General features: G+C 50.8%; 1 protein-coding gene across 5 annotated transcripts in view; it reads right to left on the bottom strand.

Annotated features, from left to right (window-relative positions):
* Nucleotides 1-411: 411 nt before the first annotated feature.
* Nucleotides 412-25,000, bottom strand: part of LOC133345308 (caskin-2-like) — a 418,730-nt gene continuing 394,141 nt past the window's right edge. For all 5 annotated transcript variants that reach the window (XM_061555995.1, XM_061555985.1, XM_061555959.1 and 2 more), the window contains 9 exons: nucleotides 23,978-24,099; nucleotides 21,035-21,104; nucleotides 19,376-19,461; nucleotides 16,717-16,827; nucleotides 14,808-14,909; nucleotides 13,693-13,831; nucleotides 8,823-11,798; nucleotides 7,947-8,427; nucleotides 412-7,220 (listed from right to left, as the gene is read on the bottom strand). In XM_061555995.1, coding sequence (XP_061411979.1) covers nucleotides 7,124-7,220; nucleotides 7,947-8,427; nucleotides 8,823-11,798; nucleotides 13,693-13,831; nucleotides 14,808-14,909; nucleotides 16,717-16,827; nucleotides 19,376-19,461; nucleotides 21,035-21,104; nucleotides 23,978-24,099 — 4,184 coding nt within the window. In that variant the 3' untranslated portion in view covers nucleotides 412-7,123. The remainder of the gene's footprint in view (nucleotides 7,221-7,946; nucleotides 8,428-8,822; nucleotides 11,799-13,692; nucleotides 13,832-14,807; nucleotides 14,910-16,716; nucleotides 16,828-19,375; nucleotides 19,462-21,034; nucleotides 21,105-23,977; nucleotides 24,100-25,000) is intronic.

The raw sequence follows: 25,000 nt of genomic DNA on the forward strand, positions 1-25,000 counted from the left end.
TGTTTAACTGTTTTTTGATTTAACGCTTTCGTGACTGCAGGGATTCGTCTTCTTGGTTCTTTCGGTAAAGTCACGTAGAAGGGAAATAATTAAATAATACAAATAAAACATAATAAAATAATCTCACGACGTTTCGGCCACAACGCAAGCAGCCGTCCTCAGGTGAAGAACAGGTCTGTCGGGAAGAAGCGTACATATTAAATATACGCTGCCAAGCCTGGTGGTGCCCATTCAGACACTGTCTTTCCGACAGACCTGTTCTTCACCTGAGGACGGCTGTTTGTGTTGTGGCCGAAACGTCGTGAGAATTTTATTTTATGATGTTTTATTTTAATTATTTCCCTTCTACGTGACTTTACCGAAAGAACCAAGAAGATGTTTAACTGTAGATGAACGGGGGGCGAGTTATTTTCGTTCTTTTGAAGATCACGAAGTGTAAGTCTAAATCAGAAGGCCAATGCTCAACATACGACCGCGGTAAAATAACCGCACGCGGTTTCCATTGAGAGTCTATAGGAACAGCTTGTAAAACAAAAATCCAGTACATTATTAACAGATGTACAATCACGTAGGCTTTCGCGACCAATATCATCCATAATACAGGTTTCTTGTGCTAGAACCCAAATAACCTGTATTATGGAAGATGTACAATACATTGTGTTACTGAACCTTATAAAATAATTCACACGCAAACACTCCCACACACAGGCGCTCTCTCTCTCTCTGAAAATGCTTTTTGTACAATTCATATCTTCCCCCCCCACAAACCATACACTCATCAACTCTCCTCTAAAAAGAAAACCTCCCCATCCTCTCAATCCTGTCACAGCAGTCTCCTGCTTGACGAGAAACGGACGGGCGAGCGTAGTAAGAGGTGGGGGGGAGAGTCGGGTTTGGCCATTTAGATGATTTTATGATGCCCCCTACGCCGTTGGTGTCGAACCTGGGGATTGTCACCCCCGCAGTAGAGAGATAACCGATACGTGTCCATGCACAGAAGAAGCAGAGCATCTGACAATAAGCAGGCTAGGGAGAGATTACACGTACAGTAAATGCATTGTTTCGAGTGGAGTATATTATGTATACGTTGCTAAAAACCCGGAGCTTTTTAACACAACCCCTGGCAAGATGTATATATATTCCACAGGATGTAGGGCACCTCCTCACACGACGAGGACAATCCCTGGGGGGGGGGGGGGGGGGAGCAGCAGGACCAAGGTGGGTTTGAAATCTCGCCGGAGCGACGCGAAGCGTCGTGGGAGTTGACCTCAAGTGGCCACGTGGTCCAAGGCGCTGCTGCTGCTGCTGCTCCACGTGTGTTTGTGCGCGCGTGCTCTCTGCGTACGGGCTCGGAAAGCGTGAAACGTGACGGATATTTAGCTTACTTTCTTTTTTATATACGTGCGCAAAGTTTATAGCAAGTAAAACTGTACGCTACGATTGTTCTCACGAATATAGTTGTTCAAAACTGTAATACTTGTATTTAGTAAAACGGTATATTGTATATATGTGTATATATATCAAAGTTTAAATGAGATGTTATACTGCGGTGAAATTATCTTTTGATATAACCAAGCATTGTCATTGTGAGGACTTTTTAAAAATTATTCTCTGAAGTTAAGACTTTCTACTTTTTTACATTGGCTGTGCCTGTTGCGTGATCATAGCAACGTAATTAAATGTTCGACCACCAAGGGGAGGGAGACCTGTGAACAAGAGTCTAATCCAGGGGTCGGGAACCTTTTTGACTGGGAGAGCCATAAAAGCCAAATATTTCTAAATATATTGCATTGAGAGCCATATAGTATTTTGAACGTATAATAAATTAAATATGTCTTACTTTTAATGCGACTTCTGGTGCTGCATGGTTTTGCTGATGGCCTTGTAGTCTGGTTCGTACGTGGTGAGGTTGAGCTTCATGCAGGCGTTGAGGCCCCGTGACCCGTGAAATTTATCTTCAAAACTAATTTCTGTTTACTTTAAAATGACACAGTATTATTAAGCAATATCAGAAGTATTTTAAAATCAGTTCCAAACTGATTTTTGTATTTTTTTTTCAACTCAAAATTGTCTGGGAGCCATATGCCGTCACCAGAAGAGCCATATATGGCTCGCGAGCCATAGGTTCCCGATCGCTGGTCTAATCGCTTCATCGGGATTCTCTCGCTGAAATAAAATGTCTGTCTCTCCGTGGCTATGATAGTGCGGTAATTGTCAACAATCGTAATGCAATTGCTTGATTGGCTCACAAGTGACGACGATTGGATTAATCAATCTATTTAAGAACGAAACAGGAGGATTTCGCCAAAATTCTGTCTGTTCGCCTGATGAAGCTGGTTGTAATTACCGGCAAAATGTCGTACTCGAATTGTAAATGTTGTGGGGTTACTCTCCAACACGCCGGCGTGCTGAACGAGTTAATACATTGGCACGTTCTGTTTATGTGACAACTCTTACTAATTGGCTGTGTCGGGTGGCAGCGTGTTCAATGACACATTCATATTTACGCGATCTAATCGATAATATGGATAATATTGGTCACGAAAGCCTACTAGGTGTTAAACTATAATCCAACTTTGAGAAGACATTTTAAGGCTCTTTAAACCAATTGCATTTAGTATTTTACCGAAAATCAAAAAATTGTGTGTCACATTGTTCGTGCATCCATAAACTGTATAATTATGTGGCAGATTACTGAGATGGAATTTCCTTTATGAACGAGACAAGGTCGAATGAATGTATCAACTACGAAAGCTATGAATGGCTTATTGCATTTCGTACGTATGCTTTCACGACCAATATCGAGTCATAATTTAGTTTATTTTGTGTTATATAATTGAGGAGGTATGATGTCCATTTGTAACTATAGCCCTCTACCACCCGACCACAGCCAATCAAAGAAAAAAATTGCACGTGGGAATACGTGCCAACTGATTTGCTTCTTCTTCAGAAAGAGAGGAGGAATGTTTAGAAGTAAGCAAAATGTTAACAATTTATATTTTGTTACGTTTCATTGGAAATTACATCCAGCATCATCATGAGGCGTGAACAAAACCTGAGCTCTCTCGTTACAGAGCTTCCTGATCCGGGTCCTGAAGTAGGGCTATTCCATGAAGTGACAAAGCTCTTTTTGATTTTATAATACTATATCTATTTTTAAATCGGTACCTCACTCAATGTGTTAAAACGTGGAAGTTAATTTACAACGTGGAACATGATTTTACACTGGCGATTATCGGTGGCGGTGGCTTCTCAGTTGAAACGCGAGCGTTGATTTCACCCTTGTGGTCAAGCTAAGCGATGAAGAAATGCTCGACTGGGTAAATACAAATCGAAAGCTATAGAGTATAAACCAGGATTATTCTAATATACATTTGTACAAAACATTTCAACATTGAAATTTAAAAGCATACTGTACTTGTCAATTTTACGCTTTCAATAAAGTACTAATAGGAATATCTCATACTACGTTAGGAAACACGTTAATAAAAAACAATAAAATGTTTAAAATACTTCAAATGGTAAACAAGTAAAACTTGTTCATGTATTTTTTTTTCAACTTTGGCAAGTTTTGGCGACAGACACCATTAATATGCCTTGGTTTTTTTTACACTTTAAACCTGCTCACGGAACTTAAAACACGTTTACACAAAGCATCGCTTCCCGAACCCAGTCGCCCTCCCTGGTAATGAAGCCACTGCCATTGGTTGGGGTAGCGCCTGCAAGCAACGGCAACCACCACACTTTTTCACAGACGCATTCAAGGAATCGGCCCGTTCTTTGCTCGATTCTAAACCGGCGTCCCCGTTAACGTGTTCCACGAATCTCCGTAGCAACAATGCTCGAGTTATGAACTAGCTTGTGGCATTTCAAATCGAACTTTTTTTTCTTCCAAAACAGAAATCTTCAAAAACGCACCATCTGAAGGTACGCGTCTGTTCGACTTTGAATACTTGTAAGTACAAACTCATGCATTTTGGCGTCCGTGGCCAACGGTCCACGTGCCTTTTGACATCCCTGCCTGCGATGTACTCCTGCTGCAGGATGTGCAGGGGTTGTGTGCGCGTCTGTGCGCGCGCGGGGTGTTGCAACTGCCTCGGCGCGATGTCCCTCCTCATTCGTTGCCGACGGAAATTCGCACCGCGCGCGTTCGGGGGCTGCGTTCGAAGTTGCCCGAGAGCTTGCGCGTGAAGTGCGCGTCGTGTGCGCAGGCGAGGTTTGCGTCTCGGTCAGAAGCTGGGTCTCCCCAATTATTGACAGCATGCATCGATGCAGCTGTGTGTGTGTGTGTGTGCGGCGCGTGTGCGTGCCGAATTACAGTCTTGGGGTTTATTTTTTCTTAAAAACTGTATATGCTACAAAGTTGTTACGAGTAATAACTACAGTATGAAACCTGTGGCCTTTTTTACGCATACACTGCAGTGTGTAATATATATTGTGTGTGTGTGTATATATCATGTGACAGGCAGAGATCGCAGCTGTACTTATAGGCAAGAAAAGAATACTTAAATTCTCGACCACGTTCAAGTAATTCATGGCCGCAATACCTATGTAATCGTGTAATTATCGTTGCCGTTATATACAAATATGGCACTTAACAAATACAAAATAACCAGATATTTAGCTTCCCCACGTTGTGTGGACCACAGTCAATATGGCTCTCTGGGAAAATATAAAGGCGTATTAAAAAAAAGCGGTTTTCTTTGACGTTTTAGATTCACAATCTCTATCATCCCAGATACAATGCAATCATTATACAATGTAACCTTATTGGTATTTATGTAGATATAACGGCGACTTGTGGTGATGTTATTATTACACTTTTGCAAGAAAATGATCACCACTTATTCAGTATATTGTTGTCATTATAAATATGAAGGTTAATGTACATTATTGATACGTTTAAAATTTCACAATGGAGTTCGATGTAAAATTCCCCATTGACATCCATCGGAATTGAGTAGGCAACATTTGATCTAAACACACTTCTACATTATAACTCTTTATCTTAAAATGCTCCGCCAACTGGAATTCCGTTGGAATGCAAAGTAAAAGCCAACGTCGTCACACTCAAACAAGCAAAACATTTCAAGCCTCTTGTCATTTCCTGAACCCAAGGCCCTAAAAGCAATATCAGATTTAGGCCAAGTGATCGTGCAATACAATGAACACTTCACACGCGATTTTGCCCTGCGCCATTTCTGGTAAGGAACAAAGCCAAATCACGATGACCACCATCATCATCGTCGTCAGTCAGTCATGGTCAAGCCACCACTTGATGAAAGCCTCCCCAAACCATCGCCAACTCTCGTGATCCTGTGAAGAAATAATTCATCCAGCATCTGCACATGGTGCACGTGGTGGTGGTGGAAGAGCGAGCGGCTTGCAGTCGGAAGATTGCGAGTTCAAATCCTGGTTGGGGGTTGATACAGCCTATCATCCCTCTGGGGAAGGTAAAAGAGTTACTGCTTTGTGCAAAAGTCAACAGCAGTTGTCTTACGGATATATTTGTCCCCACCATAGGAATATGGACTTTTCACAACTGGCTAAGGCTGTAAACATGAGATGATTAGCACGTGAATGCTCATTTGAGCAGGAAATCACTTTGACCTTGCAACTTCTGGCCTGCACATCAACTGCTTTTCAAAGAAGCTAAGAACCTACGGTATTAAAATCTTGGGTATCTTGCGTAAAAAAACAGAAGTATGTTATACTGTTCCACCAGCAAGAGGGATCTTGCGTTAAATTCAATTAAACACTTCTTTGTGTGGCTCAAACAGATATCGCTTGTTTCTGGAGCAGAGATAGATAATTGCAAATTCTGATTCATCTTCACCCCCCATTATACTGCGCAGTGGGAGCGTCATTATAAAAATAAGTGTGCAGATGATCGTTCGGGCATTGCAAGATTCCGTGAAGGCAATAAGGGGGAGCAAATATTTATTAAATTTTCCTGAAATAATTAACTTGGTGGATTTGCTGGTAATGACCACAATTATTGAACTGTCAAGGAGCTCTTACTTCGACTAACACCAATGCAAAGTTGCGAGAACCAATTTGCAATAGCTTATGATGATGGTGGTGATCGGGATGGTGGTGGTATTATATATATGGTATACAATAAACACTGTTAGTTGTCATGATACTCTTATTTGCAATTGCACTCTAAGTAGTACATCATCTAAGTCTGTTATTCTGTTCAAAAAAACCTATGATTTTATCATAAAGGCAATTTTAAACTTACAATGTGATGTATATGCATATACGATTTCTGTGATTTTGCAAAAAATATATATTAGCTTTCTTATATCTCCGATGAGTGATTTATTTGCCCATCCTAGAGGAGGGCACGTCGTTCATGTTTTTGACATTAGCTGTCCTCACGGGAAGTATGTCAGCTGCCGGGTGCTGCTGCACGACTGACTGACTGGAAAAACCACTCAGTATTCGTGGGTAAATTGGCACTTGCTCAGATTAACAATGTTCAGGCATACGCACGTGATCCTAGATTTGTATACGCAAAAGCCAATCTCAGACGACATCACGTTCAAGAATATCTAGTCAGCACTATATACTGGGTACAAAATGTTATTTTCTAGGCTCATTAACTGTTCGAAATCACATCTAACTACTGCATCAATACAAAATAAAACCTATTCCATCTGTATATTTTTTGTTTGTTTCTAAACTTCTAGCAATCTGACACGACAGAACACTTACAAGAATGTTTGCAGTGATGTGGATTTGAATACCGACCTCTAGTTATTTCCGTCACGGCTTGACTTTGCTATTTAAAAAGAAAACAATGCACGACACGAAAAGGCAAACTTGCAGACCTGTAATCGCTTCCTCACGCCACCGCTGGCCGAAAGGCCTCTCCACGAGAGGGAGCTCTAGCGTGGGGTCCCTCTAAACGCACAATATTCAACATTATCGTCGCTGATCTCAACTAAATTTACGTATTATTATTTTTTCCAGGTAAGGCGCACTGAGCCATTTCGGCCACAGATCGCCATCAATGAGCTTAAATCTCCGACGCTACGGCCGTGGCACGGCTGTGGCACGCACAGTCGTCACGACGCCCGCTCGGCTGAGCGAGGACATTCCCGCGGTGCCACGCCCCTCAGTCCAGCATGGCGTCCAGTTGGTCGGCGAGGTCGTCGAACATGCTGCCGATGTCGTCCAGGAGATTTCCCGTGGGCCGAGGCTTGCCGTCGCCACTGCAAGAGAGAGTGGCACGCGTGCGAGCGAATGAGACCGGGTTGTTGTGTGTAGGGTTGTGTGTGTGAGCGATAGTAAAGCGGTTGGCTGAGTCGACCCAGGGGATGCCCAGGACCGGTTCAAATAATCGTCACAGGTGTTAGCCATGAGTTCCATTCCCGCTCATGGCTAACACCAGTAACAATTATTTTAATCAGTCCTTTGCATCGCCTAGGTCGCCTCAGCCTCAAATATTTGAGTACCTGGTAAGACGGATGAGCATAGTGCTGGCCACGCACCTCCTCGTGTGCCGTGCCCGCATTCATTAGTGTTTGCTAATAGCAATTGACTCAAACGTCTGTTAAGACTATACGGTGGGATCTTTCTTCGTATTTGTTTTTGTGTGTGTGCGTGCGTGTACATATGGGTGAAAGGGTGGTTGTCCCCACCATCTGGGTCACCAAAATAAGACATTCTATCAACATTGAAGTACATCAACGACGCGAATAGAAATCAGCGCAAAACAACGTCATTTAAAAAAACAAAACATGAGCACAAACACCCGCAAATCAAAAGCAGCGCATGAACAATCATAGAAAGTGAATTAAGTACATTTCTTGAAAAGAAAGTTCAACTCGCCGCACCTGAGAACCTGGTCTCATCCACAGATGGTGGCTGAGGCTCCGCGAACATCGTTCCGCCGCTCGCCGCACACGCAAGCACGCACGCACACATCTCCGTCTTACCGGCCGTCGTGGCGCAGCGTATCCTCCACGGCCTGCAGCGCGGCGGCCAGCGACGCGCTCGTCTCCTCCAGCCGGTGCTGCGCCACCTCGGTCATGCCCGACCGCAACTCGGGCCTCCCGCCATCACCGGCCGCCACCGTCGCAGCTTCCCTGCCGCCCCCGGGCGACTCCGGCGGACGCTCACGATCGTCCCTAACCGGCGCTTTGGCGCGGCTCTTCTCTACCGGTGTGGCTGCAGGGTCTTCCATTCTCCCTGGAGAGTGAGGGACCGACCTCCGGTTGCTGCTGCTGCTGCTGTCGTTGGAGGGCTCGGAGGAGAAGAGGTGAGCGTGCAGGGGTGGCTTCTTGTGAGGTCGGCCGGCATCGCGCTTGAAGACGACGTCCTGTTCGGAGGGGGACGCAGCGGCGCCCGTTTTGACCGACATGGGAGGTGGAGGCGGCGGAGGGGGCAGACTTCCCGGTGGATAGTCCCTGCTGCCGTCTGAACAAGAAAACAGAGCCAAAACCGTCGCATATTATTGGTCATCGTCTTGCCAGGCCTGTGTGAGCTGCTTTGATGTGAATGGACATCTCCGCAGTTTCTTTGAATGAGAAATGCTAATTATAATAGAGATGGTGACGACGATGATGTTAATGATGCTGATTCAAATAATTGCGACTTAACAGGTAGGTTCCAATATGATAAACTGTTAAGCCAGACTATTTATTTACACTCTTGAAAGCGAAAAATCACGCATTCTATTCAAATGAGGTGATAATGCACTCACTAAAATAAGCCGTTACATTTTAACATCAACGTAATTTAAAAAACAAGATGGCACCGCACTTTAATCACCCCCCCCCCCCCGCGATTGAGCGCAGTGAAAAGGTCATGACCTTTGCCGGTGGACGAGTGCACGGAGGGCTTCTTCATGAGTGGAGGCGGTGGTCCGGGAGGCCTGGCCTGGCCGAAGGACGTGGCAGATGGCTTGGGGGAGACGGTGGGCTTGGCCCGGTCTCCCGTCCCCGTGGGCAGCTGGGCAGCCTCGGCACCGCGGTACGGCGGCGGTGGTGGCGGCAGCGGGGGCTGCGCGGCCGCCCTCGGCTGCACCCTGGCCACGGCGGCCTCGCCGCTCTTCTGAGGGCTCCTCGCCTTCGGCCTTCGCTTGACCGTGTCCGTCTCCGTGAGGTTGATCTCCGGGGCGCCCAGCCCCTGCTCGAAAGCGGATGGGTCCTCGACGGACGCGAGGAAGGCCGCGTTGTCCACGTTCCTCGACCCGTCGCCGTGGGTCGGGCCCAGGGCCTCGCCCTTGATGACGTTGCCCTCGTAGTCCAGGGCCTCGCCCCTCGTCGGAGACCAGCCGTTTTTGGGCCGCTGCTTGATGGTCTGGTTTCCCTCCTCGGCGAACGGGATGGATTCCGCCGAGCTTCCTTGAGAAGAACAGGGGCTGCTCTCCATTCCCAGCTGCTTTGCCGGAGGGAGGCCGCCTTCGGGGGTGGCCTTCTGAACTCCGACCTCCAAGCGTGGCGAGGCACATGGCGGCTCGCTCGTCGTCCGTTTGCGAGCGCCCGTTTTAAGCTCCGACGAAGCTGCGTCGACGCTCGCGGCCGCGCTGTACCGGTTCTTGCAGTGCACGGCGGCAGGGACGGCCGCGTCCCTGGGCACGTTGGCCACCTCCGCCTTCTTCGTACTGCTCACGCGCCGCACGGCAGGCGCTCCATCAGGTTTACCGTGTCCGGTGCCGAAACGGTCCTCCAGCTGGCACCGCGAGCGCGAGCTCTTATCCGTCGCGTCCTTGCCGACGACGTGGGCTGAGAGGGCCTCGTCGACCCTGGGCATCGGCGTGTCTCTGTGCGCGGCACGGTCGCTGTCGGCGCCGGCTTGCGGCAATGCGGCCCTGACCTTGCGCGTCTCGCCGGGGGAAGGGCTCTCGGGCGAGCACGCCGGGACGAGGCCTCCGAGCGCCGACTTCTCCAGCATGGCGGCGATGCTGCGCACGCTCGGCGGCCCACCGCTCGCCTCCGACAGCTTGTTGCCGTTCCAGTCTGTGCTCTTCTCCAGCGCGTCCCGGCGAACCGATGCGGGGGGGACGACGTCCTCCTCCCACTGCCGCCGCCGCTGTAGCCGCCACTCCTCGCCTCCGGCCTCCGGGTCCTGGGTGTCGGCGAGCGTGGATCCCGAGGCGACGGTGGAGCTCGAGCGCTTGGGAGGCGGCGGCGGAGGCCCCCGCTTACGCTGCCGCACGGCGAACGAGTGGCTTCGGTTGACGGTGCCGTCCCCGGCGTCCGGCGGTGGCGGCAGCGGGAAGCCGCGGCCCCGCACCGAGTGGCTGCGGCCCACGCGCCGGCCCAGCGTGGCGTAGGAACCCGGCCCGTACTTTCCTCCGGCCGGCGCCACCGTGAAGAGAGCGTCGGAAGAGAACGGCCGCGGCTCATCCTCCGCCGCTGACGCCACCTCGTGCTCCCCGTCCGACGCGGCGCCGCCCCCGTACCGGCTCAGGCTCTGCGAGCGCTTCTTGGCCGGCCTCACCGCCACCCCGGCCTCTAGCGGAAGCACGGGCATGGCACCGGCGAGCCGCGTGGCGCCGGGTCCAGCGGGAGGCTCGGAGCGCGTCTGGGCATAAGCCGGGCCCTTGGTCGCGGGCGGCGGCGGGAATGGGAACGCCACGGGGGAGCGTGGGGAGTCCTGTAGCTGCCGTTGCTGCTGCTGCCGCTGCTGCTGCCGCGCATACGGAGGCGTCCGCACGACGTCGCGAGGCCGTGCTGGGCTGTGGCCCGCCGCGCCGGGCGGCTTGCCGGCTTTGCCGCCACCCGGGCAGGGGAAGACGAACGCCTGCGGGGAGCTTGGCGGGTGGGGCGGGGAGGTCGCGGCGGCCTCACGCGATCCCGGCGTGCGTGGGGGGGTGAGGCTCTGCGGGGACAGGGACGCGAGCGGGGCCTTGGTTGGTGTGTGCGGCGGCGTGAAGGTGCTGAACGTCGGGGAGGGCTGGCTGGGCAGGCTCCACTGCTGTGCGAGCGGAGGCCTGGGCTTGGGCTGCACGGCCGGGCCGGCCGTGGCACCGCTGCTCCTTTGCTCCGGGGGGAAGACGACGCTTCCCTCGCCGCAGCCGCCGCTGACGCCGCCGCCGGCGCCGTCCCTGCCCATCTGCTGCTGAAGAGGCTGTTGGTAGTGCCACTGCTGATGTTGATGATACATCTGCTGTTGATGCTGCTGATTCTGAAGCTGCTGGTGATGATGATGACGCTGCTGCTGCTGGTGGTGATGGTGCGGGCTTATTCCACCGCCCGTGTTTAGGATCGGTCCCGAACCAGATCGAGCCTGGAGGCCACCGCCCCCGCCGCCCAGGCTCTCCTGCGAGTTGCTGGAGGCGCGCGAGCACGCTAGCACCACGGCCGTGGGCTGCGAGTTCCCGGAGCCGCCAGAACGGCCGCCGAGGCTCTCCTGGCTCGCCGAGACGTCCCCGCCGTGGCGGATGGCGCGCGCCACCAGCCCGGCGCTGTCCCGCGTCACGCCGGGGCTCAGCGTCGCCAGGCACGCGACGCCGCTCATGGCGGCCTGCAGCTCGGGGCTCAGCTCGCTGTCCTGGAACGTCGACAGTTTCGGTGAGCGGCACGAAGCCGGGGAGCCGGGCTGCGGGTGATGCGGCGGTTGGGGCAGCAGCGGCTGCGCCGGCGAAGGAGAGCCAGGGTCTCCCCCCGGGCCGTGCGACACGATCGCCATGGTGGTGGTCGATGCCGGGGACGCCGGACTCGGGCGGCGCTTGAGGGTGCCGCTGGCGGCGGCCGCGCCCTCCAGACGGGCTTGGTGCTGCTCCTCAAAGCGCTGCAGCTCGCTCAGCCGCCGCACGGCCAGCATCAGCTTCTTCTGGTGACCTGCGGGGTGGAGAGACGTAAGAGAGCGGTCGTCCAGGGGCACCGGTTTACTGTCCCCCGTGGTAACGATCGTGCAAACGGGGTTTGTGTCTTCCTTTAGGGGAGCCGGGAACATGCTCACAATGCACGTGTCGAACGGCGCGTGTGAGAATAATTTTACATTTTATGCATTTTTTTTCGAATGGTATGCAAATTGTATGCCTTGGGCAAAGGAGCAGAGAAATCCGAACAAATAAAAAAAAACACAAACGCAATAGTAAACACAAGACCAGAAAATATATTCTGGAATCAAATCGCAATTCGAGATTGTAATAGATTATGAATGGCGTTTTGTCTACGCATTAAATTGTAATCATAATTCAGGCCCTTTGTTAAGCCACTGCTGAGTTGGAGGTGTTTTTACCATACTTCACCACGCTCGTCATTGCGAGTTGCTGAAGAGGGGAGCTCAGTACCGCCACTCATGTTAGCCTTGACTAGGAATCAAACCCAGGCCTATGGGCTCATAGCCCAGTTCACCAACCAACGTCACCACTTTACCATCTTCCGATTATATGCCATTACTCCAGAAATCAAGGCACTTAATGAAGAAACACCCACTCTTGTTATACATTTCCAGTGACCTGTTAACCTGATGCTGGACATACATCTTGTGATATTCCTCTCCAACTACAACATCGGTGGTGCTTCTGAGGCTGTGATACATTTGGCGCGTTTGATTCACGTGTCAATTTTATTAATCGGCTGTACCAGGCGGGGGAGGGTTCAGTGACACGCATTTTTACAGCGACCTAACCCGAAAGCCTCCACTCACCCACTCTTCTTGTTCCACTCCCAACACTGAGAAACGTCACTTGGGAAATGACCGCGACGACACTTTACTTGCCAGGATTGCATTCAGCAGGCCTCTCTCTCTCCTCACCACGAGGTGGCACTCTTTCACGGTGCACCTCAAAGTGTTCCACGACAAGCCAGGTTGGTTCCACGACCCTTTAAAAAATGTTGCTTTCGAGGCTTGGATGAGTAGCATTATAACGCAGGGGGGAATATTTTAAATGTGTAAAAAAATGTTTTTTTACAGTTCTCCTGCTGATCCGCATGGATGGTAAGGTTGAGACTGGAGTGAATTTCACGCACAAGAAGTCGATGTCATCCTGCGTGCTAAGTGGAAGGGTTGTATTTGGCTTGCCAGTAGTCCTGGTTTTCCCAGTATTGTCCCCATTGTGAAATCGTAGCTGTCCTGGGAAATCTGTAATTCTTTCCGGGGACGTAAACAAATCCTGGTTATTGTCAGTTGGGTAATAATAATACCAGCACTTAAGACACGGTGCATTTACAAGCAGTTCTCCCCTAGTATTCCGGTACTGTGAGATATTGATATATTGTTGTTCTTCTTCCCACACATCCTGCTTTCCTTTACCTCAATTGTGGCAACCCTGGGTTGCATTAAACACCTTCCGTAGTTTTCCTTTCCGCCTACTGGGAAAATCAGGAACAGGTGGCAATCCAAATGAAACTCAGCCACTTCATTTAAATCCCAGGGTTTCCATGCAGGATTAAATCTCAAGTTCTCACGTGTGAAAAATCCTACAAACTCAACCGGATCATCCACCATGCAACGAAGGAATGATTGACGAATGAATGAATGAATGAAAACTATAACAATTTCAGAAAGCGACCTGGCCACTAATGATATCTCAACAAAGAGGACCCTGAGAAAGATCTACGCGACTATGGGGAGAGAGATCACGCAAACTCCAAATATACAGCAGGCGGCAGGGTCGGGATCGAACCCACGACCTCCTGTATACCAGGCAAGGTAGTTAACATCCTGCGCCACCGTGGCGCCCAGAACGAATGTGTGAGTGTACGCTGCAGGACCAGGGAGGCGTACCCAGCTTGGTGATGCCGATCTCGTGCAGGTCCTCCCAGGTGATCTCGGACACAAACTCAAGCTTCTCGTAGCCGTTCTCCACCAGCGTGGCGTGGTACTGGGCCAGGCCGATGAGCGCGAGCCATTCCCCCAGTCCCGCCTTGAGTACACCGCAACACACGGCACGGAAGTCGGGGTCAAACACATGAAGGTGCAGTCTCTACAATCGCTAATCCTGGCACAACAGCGACTACTGGCGACGGGAGCTCTTGGGCATCCTGCATAGAAGACATTTGAGCCGACTCTGCCATGCTGGCCAGATCGCCTTCTGGATAAGAGGTACTCACGGTTTTCCCGAACGCACGCTACCTGCCGATCGACTCACTGTGGTGAACCCACTCACACTGCTAGGTGGGCAGAGGCGGCGTGGGGTGGGGGGGGGCATTTAAGAAACTCGCACCAACGTTTCAACTGCCGCGCCTTGAGATCGAACCGGAGACCTCTTAAGTGATTGCGAGGACTGTGCGCTGCTAACCATCGCACCAGCGTCTCCGTTGACGTAATAAATCCCTAATGGCGGCGAAGAGTCCTGCTGTGCGTTGTAATGGGGAATGCCCGCTGCTTTAGCAAGCGGTGAGACGAGATGTCAAAAGTAGTAATGAAATACTTTCAGCGTGGATTGCCGCCGCGCGAGCGGTGGCCCACTGGCATCTCCCGAGCGGCATGCGGCTCTTTAATCCACCGTACGCGGCTCTAGCGAAGGACAGTAGCAAAGAATAATTAATATCTACCGTGCTGTGTGGAAAAAATGTTAATACATGCACTCACTGTATATATACACTTGGCTCTGTGCAGAACTCACAGGTACTTTTTGTCTCTTGGTCTGTTAGAGGTTGGCCACCCCTGTACTAAGCTATCTACGGCTACGTTCTCCACACTCGACTGATGCGGGTGGGCGTTTCTCACCTAAGGCCACGTTCTCCACACTCGACTGATGCGGGTGGGCGTTTCTCACCGATGGCCAGGCTTTCCACACTCAAATGATGCGCGTTGGAGTTTTTCATTTAGGGCCTAGTTCTCCACACTCAACTGAAGCGGGTGGGCCGTTTCCCATCCCGCGCGATCGGTGCACTGACCGGTCTGTAGTCCGGCAGCCAGTCCTGCACGTTCAGCTTGCTGATCTCCGACGTGATTTTCTTGCGATGTCCAGGTTTGGTCACACCAATCGCAGTCAGGTCCTACGGACGAGCGAGAAAACAAACCACGAGAGATCTTGAGAAAGTGAACGTGGAACTGAGGACAATGGGATCCCCTGGGAGGCGATGTCATGTTGCTACTTCTAAAGCGACCCCGAGAGGCATTTTATTTGTTCCCAGCAATGGATGCTGCACAACCGTATCGCCCGTAAACAATCGCATATGCTGTCCGCTACTCGTGACGCGATTGTCTAGGCTTATCGCCTCAACGTGACGTTTTAAAGGTGACGCTCTTCATCAACAACAGCCATACCAAGAAGGAGAAGAACAAGAACAATCTGATATTTCGATAAGTGTCGTTGTCAGTCGCAATATCCCAAATTAAGTACACATTACGTGTACAGTGTTTCCTCTTTATTCACTAACTTGTTATCCGTGATTTTGGCTATCTGCGAGTCGTATCTGGAACTCGACGACTGCACCGAGAGAGAGAGAGATGAGATAAAGTGATGGGAGAGAATTGATGTGATAATAGTCACGTATTTAATAGCTTATTTACGTATTTATTTCAGGTAATTTTCGTAGGCCAATATCGTTATCCGCGGAATTTGCAATTCACGAGCATCTCCGGGAATGCATCCCTCGCGAGTAACGAGGGAATGCTGTAAATGTTTGTGTGAAGTCAGCAGCCGCTGGGCCGACACCACGAAGTCACCGTGATTGAGAACCTGCCGAGCTAAGGATCTCGTGTCTGCGAGCTCAGCGCTCTGATATGGACACTAAGCACCCCTGAGGAGTGAACTGGCCGATCCCCGCCTTGTGTTCGCTGACTTTTCCCGGGCTCACCGCCATCACCAGCATCTGAATGTGGACTCACGTGCTCGATTATGCATAAAAAACACTCACAGCCGAGATAGGGAGTGAAATGGACAATTCTCTTCTGCAGCGAAAGAGAAAAGGAGGGAGGGCCAACGTGGCTTCGGTCTGGGGCTCAATCTATCCAGAGTCACAGATCGATTCGCCTGACAGATGTTTCCAACGATAGAAAACGGCCTGTCGACGTATGTCATTAGCACATCAGCAACAGAGCGGAAAATGCAGACTCGCGCTGGGGTGGAACGTACTCGGTCATGGCCAGCGCTGAGGGTGGCACTCACGAAGCGATTACACCGTTTTTATTTCCAGGGTAAATGCCATCATGACGGAGGAGCGGAACAGTGAAGAGCATACTGTGGTGTTCCGAACCGCGTGACACGCGCTTGGTTTCTGACCGCCGCTAATGCCAGCGGCGAGTGTTCTGGGTTCCCTTCATCATCCCACACTGACCGGCGAGGAGGCCTTCACCCAACAGTGGACTGACAAAGGGCTGCACGTTATTATAATTGTACTGGCAGGAACCTCTGGTTACACCAGCCCACAGTGGATTATTGTGTCCATCTGTCCGTCGTGCAGGGAGGGGCTGGGTGGGGAGGGAGGGGAGGGTGGGGAGGGGCTGGGTGGGGAGGGGCTGGGTGGGGAGGGTGGGGCTGGGTGGGGGGTGGGAGGGGTGAGGCTGGGTGGGGAGGGGCTGGTCACCCCGTGGTGCCCTTATAAAACTCAACGTTTAACCTACTCACGCCGGCTTGTGCCCGCCCTCACAGTCGGGCATATTTGCGGAATACACCACGCCACCGTTGACCCTGGCCATTGACCGAGCAACCCAACGTTCCTACCAGCTCCCTCCGCAGGAATGTGTTCATATAATGCCAACCACATGTGGGGGGCCATGCCCTTAAGACAACCTGGTAATCTCTGGAGTCACACCCTCATCCCCAGGGTCACGCCCTCACCTCAGAGTTCAAGTCCTCACCTCTGGTGTCATGCGGCTGATGGTGGGGAGGTCGTAGCCGGCGTTGATGAAGTTGTCAACGTACTGCTCCAGCTGAAACTCACGCAGCCACAGGTAGATGGCCTCCGCTTCCTGCGGAAACACGCGGCCCGAGTCGTACTGCCGCCTCCGGGAAGTTGGACAGACAACGATGGTCTGTTGCTGGGGCTTGGTCTTTTACTTTGGCCTCGCAATTACGATGATATCACAAGCAGCAGAGCATGACAACTGATGAGATCGAGACAATAAAGAACAATGATATAAATTACGGTATGGTGGTGGACTGGCGGCGCTGTGGTTAGCGCACGACATGATGAACCTGGATACCTGGATGCAGTACCTGAGTTCGATGCCCAGCCGTGGCGAACATCAGAAGTGAGTGATATCTGAAACTAGTCCTGATCACTTCCTCCAAACCACACTAGTGAAGTATGCTCCACCGACACCTGTAGCTGACACAGCATGTGGAGATCTTCGTCCGGCAGAGCTTTGCAAAGGGTTTAAAAGCAGGCGCCTGCCTAGATTATAGTCTGGCTTTCAGATGTGCTGACTCAGTAACTACAACATGAGCCTTAGCCTCATGAGCCACTTCTATATTAGTAACCATTTAAATAACCCGGCGGTTGATGGGGTGGGGTGGGGGGGAAGCTTTGTAGCGAGCATCCCCTGGACCAGAAATCCCCAAGGGCATAATTTGTTGCGGCTGGCAATTGGGAAATATAAAATCCATACGTAAATATATGTGTTTGAAAGGACATTGACAATATGGCATCTGTGACAAGAGTCAAAGAGTGTGTTATTTACGTTCGCTGGAAAGTGGTAACGTGTCTTGGATTCATGAATCTGGGGTCAGGGCTGATGGAAAGGATGATGGGGGGAGGCGGGTGTGGGGGGCGCCGGGAAGCAAGAGGCTTAACAAACTGCATTTGTCACAGCCAAATCAAAAACAGTCTGGGCGTCGCACGAGAGATGTATATCAACTTTGGCAATCCTCCACGGGTCCCCTCGGATTTAAAAACACAACTTCATCCTGCGACCGCTTCGGAGTTGTTCGTGGCGAGACAATCTCGTCTGATGTCAGGCGAACCCCAGAATAGGTGCTTGATGGGGGGGAGGGCCTGGGAGGGAATTGTTAAATGTCAGCCGTGCAACCTGTCTTGAACGTAACGCCTTAAGACCGAAACAGCAGGATTTTTCCACAACTCTGACTGTGGCCTGATGATGCTGGTTGTAATTAACAGCGAAACGCCGAACTCAGATTGTAAATGTTGTGGATTTACTCTCCAACACACCGGTGTGCTGTACTCGAAACGAATTGGCACGTTCTGTTAACATCACAAACCTTACTAATTAGCTATGTCAGGTGGAGGCGGGTTGAACGAGACATTTATATTTTACGCAATCTCACCCAAAAACCTCTATTATGGATAATATTGGTCGCGAAAGCCGATTGTGTGTTTAACTGCGTTTATTGAACGCTCCCACGGGGTGGCGGGGGGGAGTGGCGTTGATGCGGAGCGACAGACACACGTCGCTGGACGACGAATTGCAGCTGCACGCGAGCGGGGAAGGCAGCAATTGATGTTGTCGGTGGGGTGAGAGGGGATGGGAAGGAATTCCATCCAGCAGAATTGATGAGGATGACGGAGATAAATAATAAATAACCGGCCGCTCCCAGTGGGCGAGTATTTATTTTATCCGGCTTGGTCGTGTTGTGACGGATTCATAATTATTCACAATGTGAAGGTCATGGGTTCAAGTCCCAATTAAAATATCTCTTGTTGTGGTCAAGCGAAAACCACTGTGGAAAGCCAACAGTGATTTTACTCTGACAGCTGGACTGGTCCTTGCTAAGGGAATGCAGAAATTCTGGATTTAGGACTGCAAATCGAGTTGCACAACACCCCGATCGCACGTATGAGCCTTCAAACCCCTTTTTTGACAATGGCTACTGTCGGCTTGTTTGTGTTAAATGATGGGCAATCTAAAGCTCATTACCCGATGGAATCCTGTTATTTGGTAAAAAAACAGGAGGACTTTTGTAATATGACGGCACGCAAAATGAGTGCGCGCCGAAATTACACTCGCTTTGGTGAAACGATGTTTTTAAGCGGTCAAACGTTACGGGAAAAAAACACAGAGTACCTTGCGGGCGGTGAAAGATGGAAATGCGCACATAAATACAATTCACCAATGTTCACTCAACAACACAAAACAAAAGACAAAGATCCACGCCCGGCCGCCTTTGTCTCCCTAGCAGCGATGCTTACACACCGCACCAGGTACTCAATTGAGGCTGAGTCGACCTAGGGGAGGCCCAGAACCGGTTCAAATATTCGCGATCGTTATTGGTCGTGAGCGTGAATCAAACTCAGTTCGCCGGGTTCGTAGCGCAGTGCGCTATACGCGACACTACCACTCGGCACACAGCACGCTGGCGCGCACACACGCCGAACTCCGTGATCTCACCGCAATGTCAACAACCACACTGGGTTCTCTGATACCGTGGCACGGCAGACATGGCAATGTGCTCATAATAATAATTAAAAAAGAGACTGCTTCCTGTCAAAAAGACAGACTGTGCATTCACACGCCGCAGAACAAGCACGCAACACCCTTGCACCTCATCGCCGTCGCTCACCTTGTCATCCGCGAATCTCTCGTGACGCTTAATCGACTTCTGCGCGGGCCTCTCGGCTCCGAGCGTGTGCTGACCATGGCCCGATCCTAGGGACCCGCATTTGAAACAAATGTAAAACATCGTGCCAGGCAGGGAGCCAGGCCAGACTTGGCCCAACCTTGTTCTGGCTCAGACAAACTCAATTCCAGTCCAACTTAAAACTCGGCTCAAACCAGGTGAGCTCAAATCCCACGAGGCGAGTCGCGATTAGCCCCAGCACAGTCTCGTTTTACCAAGCTCATGCCAGCCCAACTGAGCTCAACGTAGCCCAGCTTATCTAAATCGTGCCCAGCTTGTCCCAATACACCCCAGCCTATCTCAATTTAGCCCAGCCCAGTTCAATTATGCCGAGGCTCGCTCAATCTAGCAAAACAGCTCAACTTATCCCCACACATCTCAACCTAGCCCAGCTTATTTACTTTTGTATCTATCTCAGCTTACATGAAATCAGCCCATCCTAGCTCAATGCAGCTCAACCTTGCTCGAGCTAACCTCAAAACAGCTCAAACCATTGACCCCCCCCCCCCTATCCTTGCTCAAGAACAACCCAGCTTTAGAGCCCTGGTGAGGCCGGCCCAGCCCAGCCCAGTGCAGTCCAACTCAGCCCAGCTCAGCCTGCCATACGTCCATCGCAGCCCAATGCGGCCCCCCGGCCCACCCCAGCCCAGCCCCTGGCTGCACGAAGCCAAGAGCCGTCACCAGCAGTGCGGCACTGCAGCCCAGGCACAGCCAAGTGGCGGGTTGTTTTGGCCACGTGCCTGAATGCGCGTGCCCGTTAGGGGCCCCTCACTGAAAGCATTTTCCCAGGATTACCTCTTGCTCAGTGTACTGCCTGGGCATTTTCGCTGGCTCATAACGCGACGAGATTTGAAAATGATAGCCCGAGTGGTGGAGCTGCTCTAAAACAGGTTTTCCGCTTTTGTGCTGCAGATGGAGAGGTAGGTGGTCAAGGAGTTCGATTGTCCCGTCATGGTCGATCGGTGATTGTTTTTGTTTTGTTACCTGACTAATAAAGTTGCGGGGCCTTAGAGAAGACGCGGAGATGTCTGGACAGGTGGGCTTCGGTGGAACGTTTGATTCACAATCAGATGGTAGCGAGTTGAAGTCCCGGTCAAGGGTCGATTTATCTAATCGCTTCTATGTTTCATATCAGCACCGCAGAGGTTGAGCTCTGTGTTGTGCTATGGAGAGCCCGTGTGCAGGTACATATTGTAACCCATGCCGCACAAGTTGTGGGGGTTGCTGGACAGTACTTCACGGCAGGAAGCACAGACGTTGGCGTAGAGTACAGCAGTGGATCTTGCTGCACTGCCCTGTGCTGACAATGCAGCCCGACAGTAGCCAACAAAACCTGTTATTATGCACGCTGGTCGCCCATTGAAGCCAATCTTGGCTCAACCCTTTCCAGTTTGCTGTCTTTCCCCGCACCTCTGATTAGCGTGGTTGGCTACGTATGGTGCGAGCAAGTTCACCATACCGTACTTACATACACACCAAGGCCGTCGGAGATGGAGCATACTTTAATTTTTAAAAAAATTTTTAGCGAGTGAATCAATTCCACCGTTCTGATTATTTTTTTTTTTTTACCACCGACCGGGAGAGGAGAGAAGCCGGACTTACCCGAGGCGTGCTCCGGGAGTTTCACCTCGGACTCGGGCACCGGCTGCAGTGACTGCACCACCTGGACGGGCTACGTGCAAGCACAGAGACACGGCGGCGAGCGTCGCCCCTTGAGCCTCGGAGCAGACTGCCAGCACAAAGCGCAAAGCTCTTCTCGAGCAAGTCACCGAAGCGAGCGCGGGTGCACGCTTTTGCCGCCGATAATGCGAATGGCCGGGAATCAAACACTGGTCAACCGGTCCAGAGCGCCAGTACCCTGACCACCTTTACCCGACATCAGGCCCAGGCTCCAGTTCCACACGGATGGGGTGGTGGGGGGGGGGGGGGGCTAGTCGAGGTGTTGTGTGGGGGGCCACGACAAACTAAACTATAAACTAAACTATTTTTTCTTTTAGCAAGTAATGCACGTTAAGCTGTATAGCTCTTTTTCAGAAGCGACCTGGCCACAAATGATAGTGTAACAAGGTGGCTTATCACGTGGAAATTTATAGCAGCCAAATACTCTAAACGCGTGTTTTTAAATAAAAAAAAAACAGTAATACGCCTCACCCCATCACCCCCCAACCACCCCACACAAACATGAACACACAAAGATCCCGTGTATAGCATTCACAAACTGTTGGGGCAAGTGCTGTTAGCGAGCACCTATTACGGCTGGAACGGCACTCAAGGGGGTGGGTGTTCAGCACCACGCCCAACCACCTTTGTCTCCCCATTGGTGATGTTTACACACTGCACCAGGTACTCATTTGAGGCTGAGCAGAACTACGGCAGGCCCAGGACCAGTCCAGATAACTTTCACTGGCGTTGGCCATGAGCGGGAATTGAACTCGGGTCGTCGAGTTCCCAGTGCAGCGCGCTAACCACGATGCTACCACTCCCCACACACATGCATGAAAACACACACATACATACAGACATGTCAATGTACTCAACACGGGTGCACATTCATCGCTCAACACGCATAATCAAAGGGCACATACAGAAGCATACAAAGCGTGCACACAAACGCATTTCAGTTTTACAATTTCCGTCTGCACAAAATGTTTTGAAATCGCGTACAACAAAAATACACACGTTATAGCTGGTGGGAATTGAGCGTGGCACACCTAGCTAAGGGAAACACCTATTCCATTAAAGCACAGCCTTGAGTTTTTGAGATAGTAGTCTTAATGAATAAAAATGTTTGTAGCCAAGACTGGATTTCATTCTCTTGGAATAACTTAACACACTGCTTGCAGTATTTGGAATCCTGGACGTTGGTTGCCCATTCATAGTGCGCTGCCAGACCCCGGCCGCTGTTCTTGCAACCGGCGCCAGTGTCACGGTCCCACCTTTTGCCCAGATTGTGAAATTGCTTGTAAATGATTTCACTGGGAAAGACCACACAGCAGCAAATGCCTCCTGTTGTGAAACTATAGCAGACCACTCTCCGTCGTGTGGCTGTGGTCACCCAGAACAGACCGTGGGATACATAACGACTCAACGCCAAATTTACAAACACGAAGGAGGTATCACCACAGTGATTCACCACTCAGTCGCTACTCCTGACACAATCATCTGGCACAACCAGCTCAATCTAAAAAGATCGTTGTTGCTCTAAATCAACATCAATCTCATGAAGAAAAGGGAGACTGCGCACGACTTATCCGAGATATACAGCGCGGGAGGAATGGTGCGAATACCATATGTGCTCATGATTCGATTTGATTCGTTGGCACTCACACTCTGGGTGCTATTTCTGGCTCGTGCCTATAGTGAACACGTGCAGCTATACTGGACATTACAGCACGATAACACGAATGCTGCACCACGCAATGTGGTTCACTTGCAAACAATTTGGAAACATTTTTACGAATTCAGAGTCATATTGTGCAACGGAGTTTCGATCATCTGTAAGCCATGTCAACAGGATTTTGGTGAAATTGCACAATGCAGGGGGCAAGACTGCTGCTCGAGCACAATTTATTTATCGCCAGATTTTTGCCACGAGCTGGCAGCTGTACCCCACGAACAAAGATGAATGCATCCCTTGCAAAACTGTACGTTTCAAGAACAGCGAGGTGTTAGGTATTATTATTATTTTAATTTTTTCCTCTCGGGGCATAAAGAGAAATGAAATTGTATCGAAGAACGCATCCACAATATTGTGACAACTTGCACGAGTTGTGGCAACGTTGACAAAACGGCAAGTCTGAAAGCAGGAGGCGAGCATTGAGCGATGATGATAATGAGTGAAGCCTTAGGCCACTTGGTGCTTCAACTCCGGCCAATTTCACTCGTGTAGTGAGATTCATTTTGGATGACCATGTATAGGGGTTACACACATATCAGACGTTCAATTATTAAACCATTACAAGTTGAATTCTCTGAAAAGTGTGCCACCGCTGGGTGTCAAATATGAACACGGAAGGCCATAAAGCAGCAGCGGCCAATACGTGGATCATGATCCGAGGGTGGATCACGATCGATTTCGTTGTGGATACCAGGAACAAATAAAAACAAACACCTCCAACATAAGCATAACAGCAACTTTCGTTGGCTGCAGCTGATGGCAAAATAAAAAAAATCCCCGACTGAGGAATTCGTACGCCGAGAACATAATCACGTCTACCAATAGATGGCAGAAGCACTCTACGTCTACAGTATATATTACAGGGTCAAAATCCGCCCGGGCGACATTGTTGGTTACATCTTTCCGCTGTTGGAAATCGCGCAGCCCGTCGAGATCCGCCAGAAAGGATCACGGTGCTTCGTGCCCTGGCCGCTGGTGCCGTGAAGCAAACAGAGCCTCGCGTTCGTCAGGCCACATTGGCCACAATCCCACGTTGAAGGCGAAGCCTTGTCCGCGTCGGCACGGCCGTTCCACGCGTTTCTAACGCAGGACGCTCGCTCGCTCGCTAGCGCTAGCGCGCACGTGTGCCCGGGAGTGTGCCGCTGCACCTTGGCCGTCTCCCCGTTGCTCGCGTGGTGCTGCCCGTTGCCGCTTCCGGCGCTCTGCCCACTGCCCGAGCTGCGGCTGCTGCCCACGCTGCCCGTGCTGCCGATGCTGCTGCGGTCTCCTCCTAGTGGCGCCAGTCAGAGGTGGTGGTGGGGGGGTGGAGAACAAGCGGTGCGGTTTTGTCAGCGCAGGGAAAAAAACGGCGCCGCGGATGGGGGGGGGTCACGCTCCACGCATTGCAGTGGGCAGAGCGAAGGGGCTCGCAGTCAGAAGGTTGCGAGTCCTTGGTGGTTTGCTCAGCCCATCATCCCTCTGGGGTCGATAACGTGAGTACTACCACATTGTGGGGAAGTCAACGGTGGTTGTTGCGTGGAAATACTCGTCCCTGCCATAGGAATGTGGAATTTGTATCACTGGCGGAGGGCCGTAAACGGAAGATGGGCACTCACGTGCTATTGTGTGCAGGAACTCACTTTGAGTTTGCAAAGACTCGGACTGGATTGCCTTACAGACTGCGATGGCAAGTGCTTTAAAATAAATTATATAACGTGCAGTTCTTTGCTAATCCACTGCTGGATGAAGGCCTTCCCCCAACGCAGTGCCAGTCGTTTGACCATACTTCACCACACTGGACAGTACGGGTTGCTGGAGGAAGGGGCTGAGGCATGATGGTTCCTTTCACTCACCACTGACGTTAGCCATGGCCAGGAATCAGACTCACGTCTCGGAGTTCATAAAACAATTGTATCCAATTATATTTCATGTCCATCCAATAATATGTTGAAATCCAGTGCGGAATAAAAGGCATGGAATCACAAGGAATCGCCGACTGCATGACGAAAAAGTATCTCGACGATGGACTCGTAGACACAATGCAAACATCTCTCGATGACTGCTCAGAATACAACACACAAAGAGAAAGATCCCCCCTATAGCCCTAACAGACTGTTGGGGCAAGTGCTGTTAGCGAACACTTATAAAGGCCAGCATGGTACACGAGAGGGTCGAAAGCCAACACCACGCCT

This window comes from Lethenteron reissneri, chromosome 3 (genome assembly GCF_015708825.2).
Source record: "Lethenteron reissneri isolate LAM-NWPU_2019-01 chromosome 3, ASM1570882v1, whole genome shotgun sequence".
NCBI lineage: Eukaryota > Metazoa > Chordata > Hyperoartia > Petromyzontiformes > Petromyzontidae > Lethenteron > Lethenteron reissneri.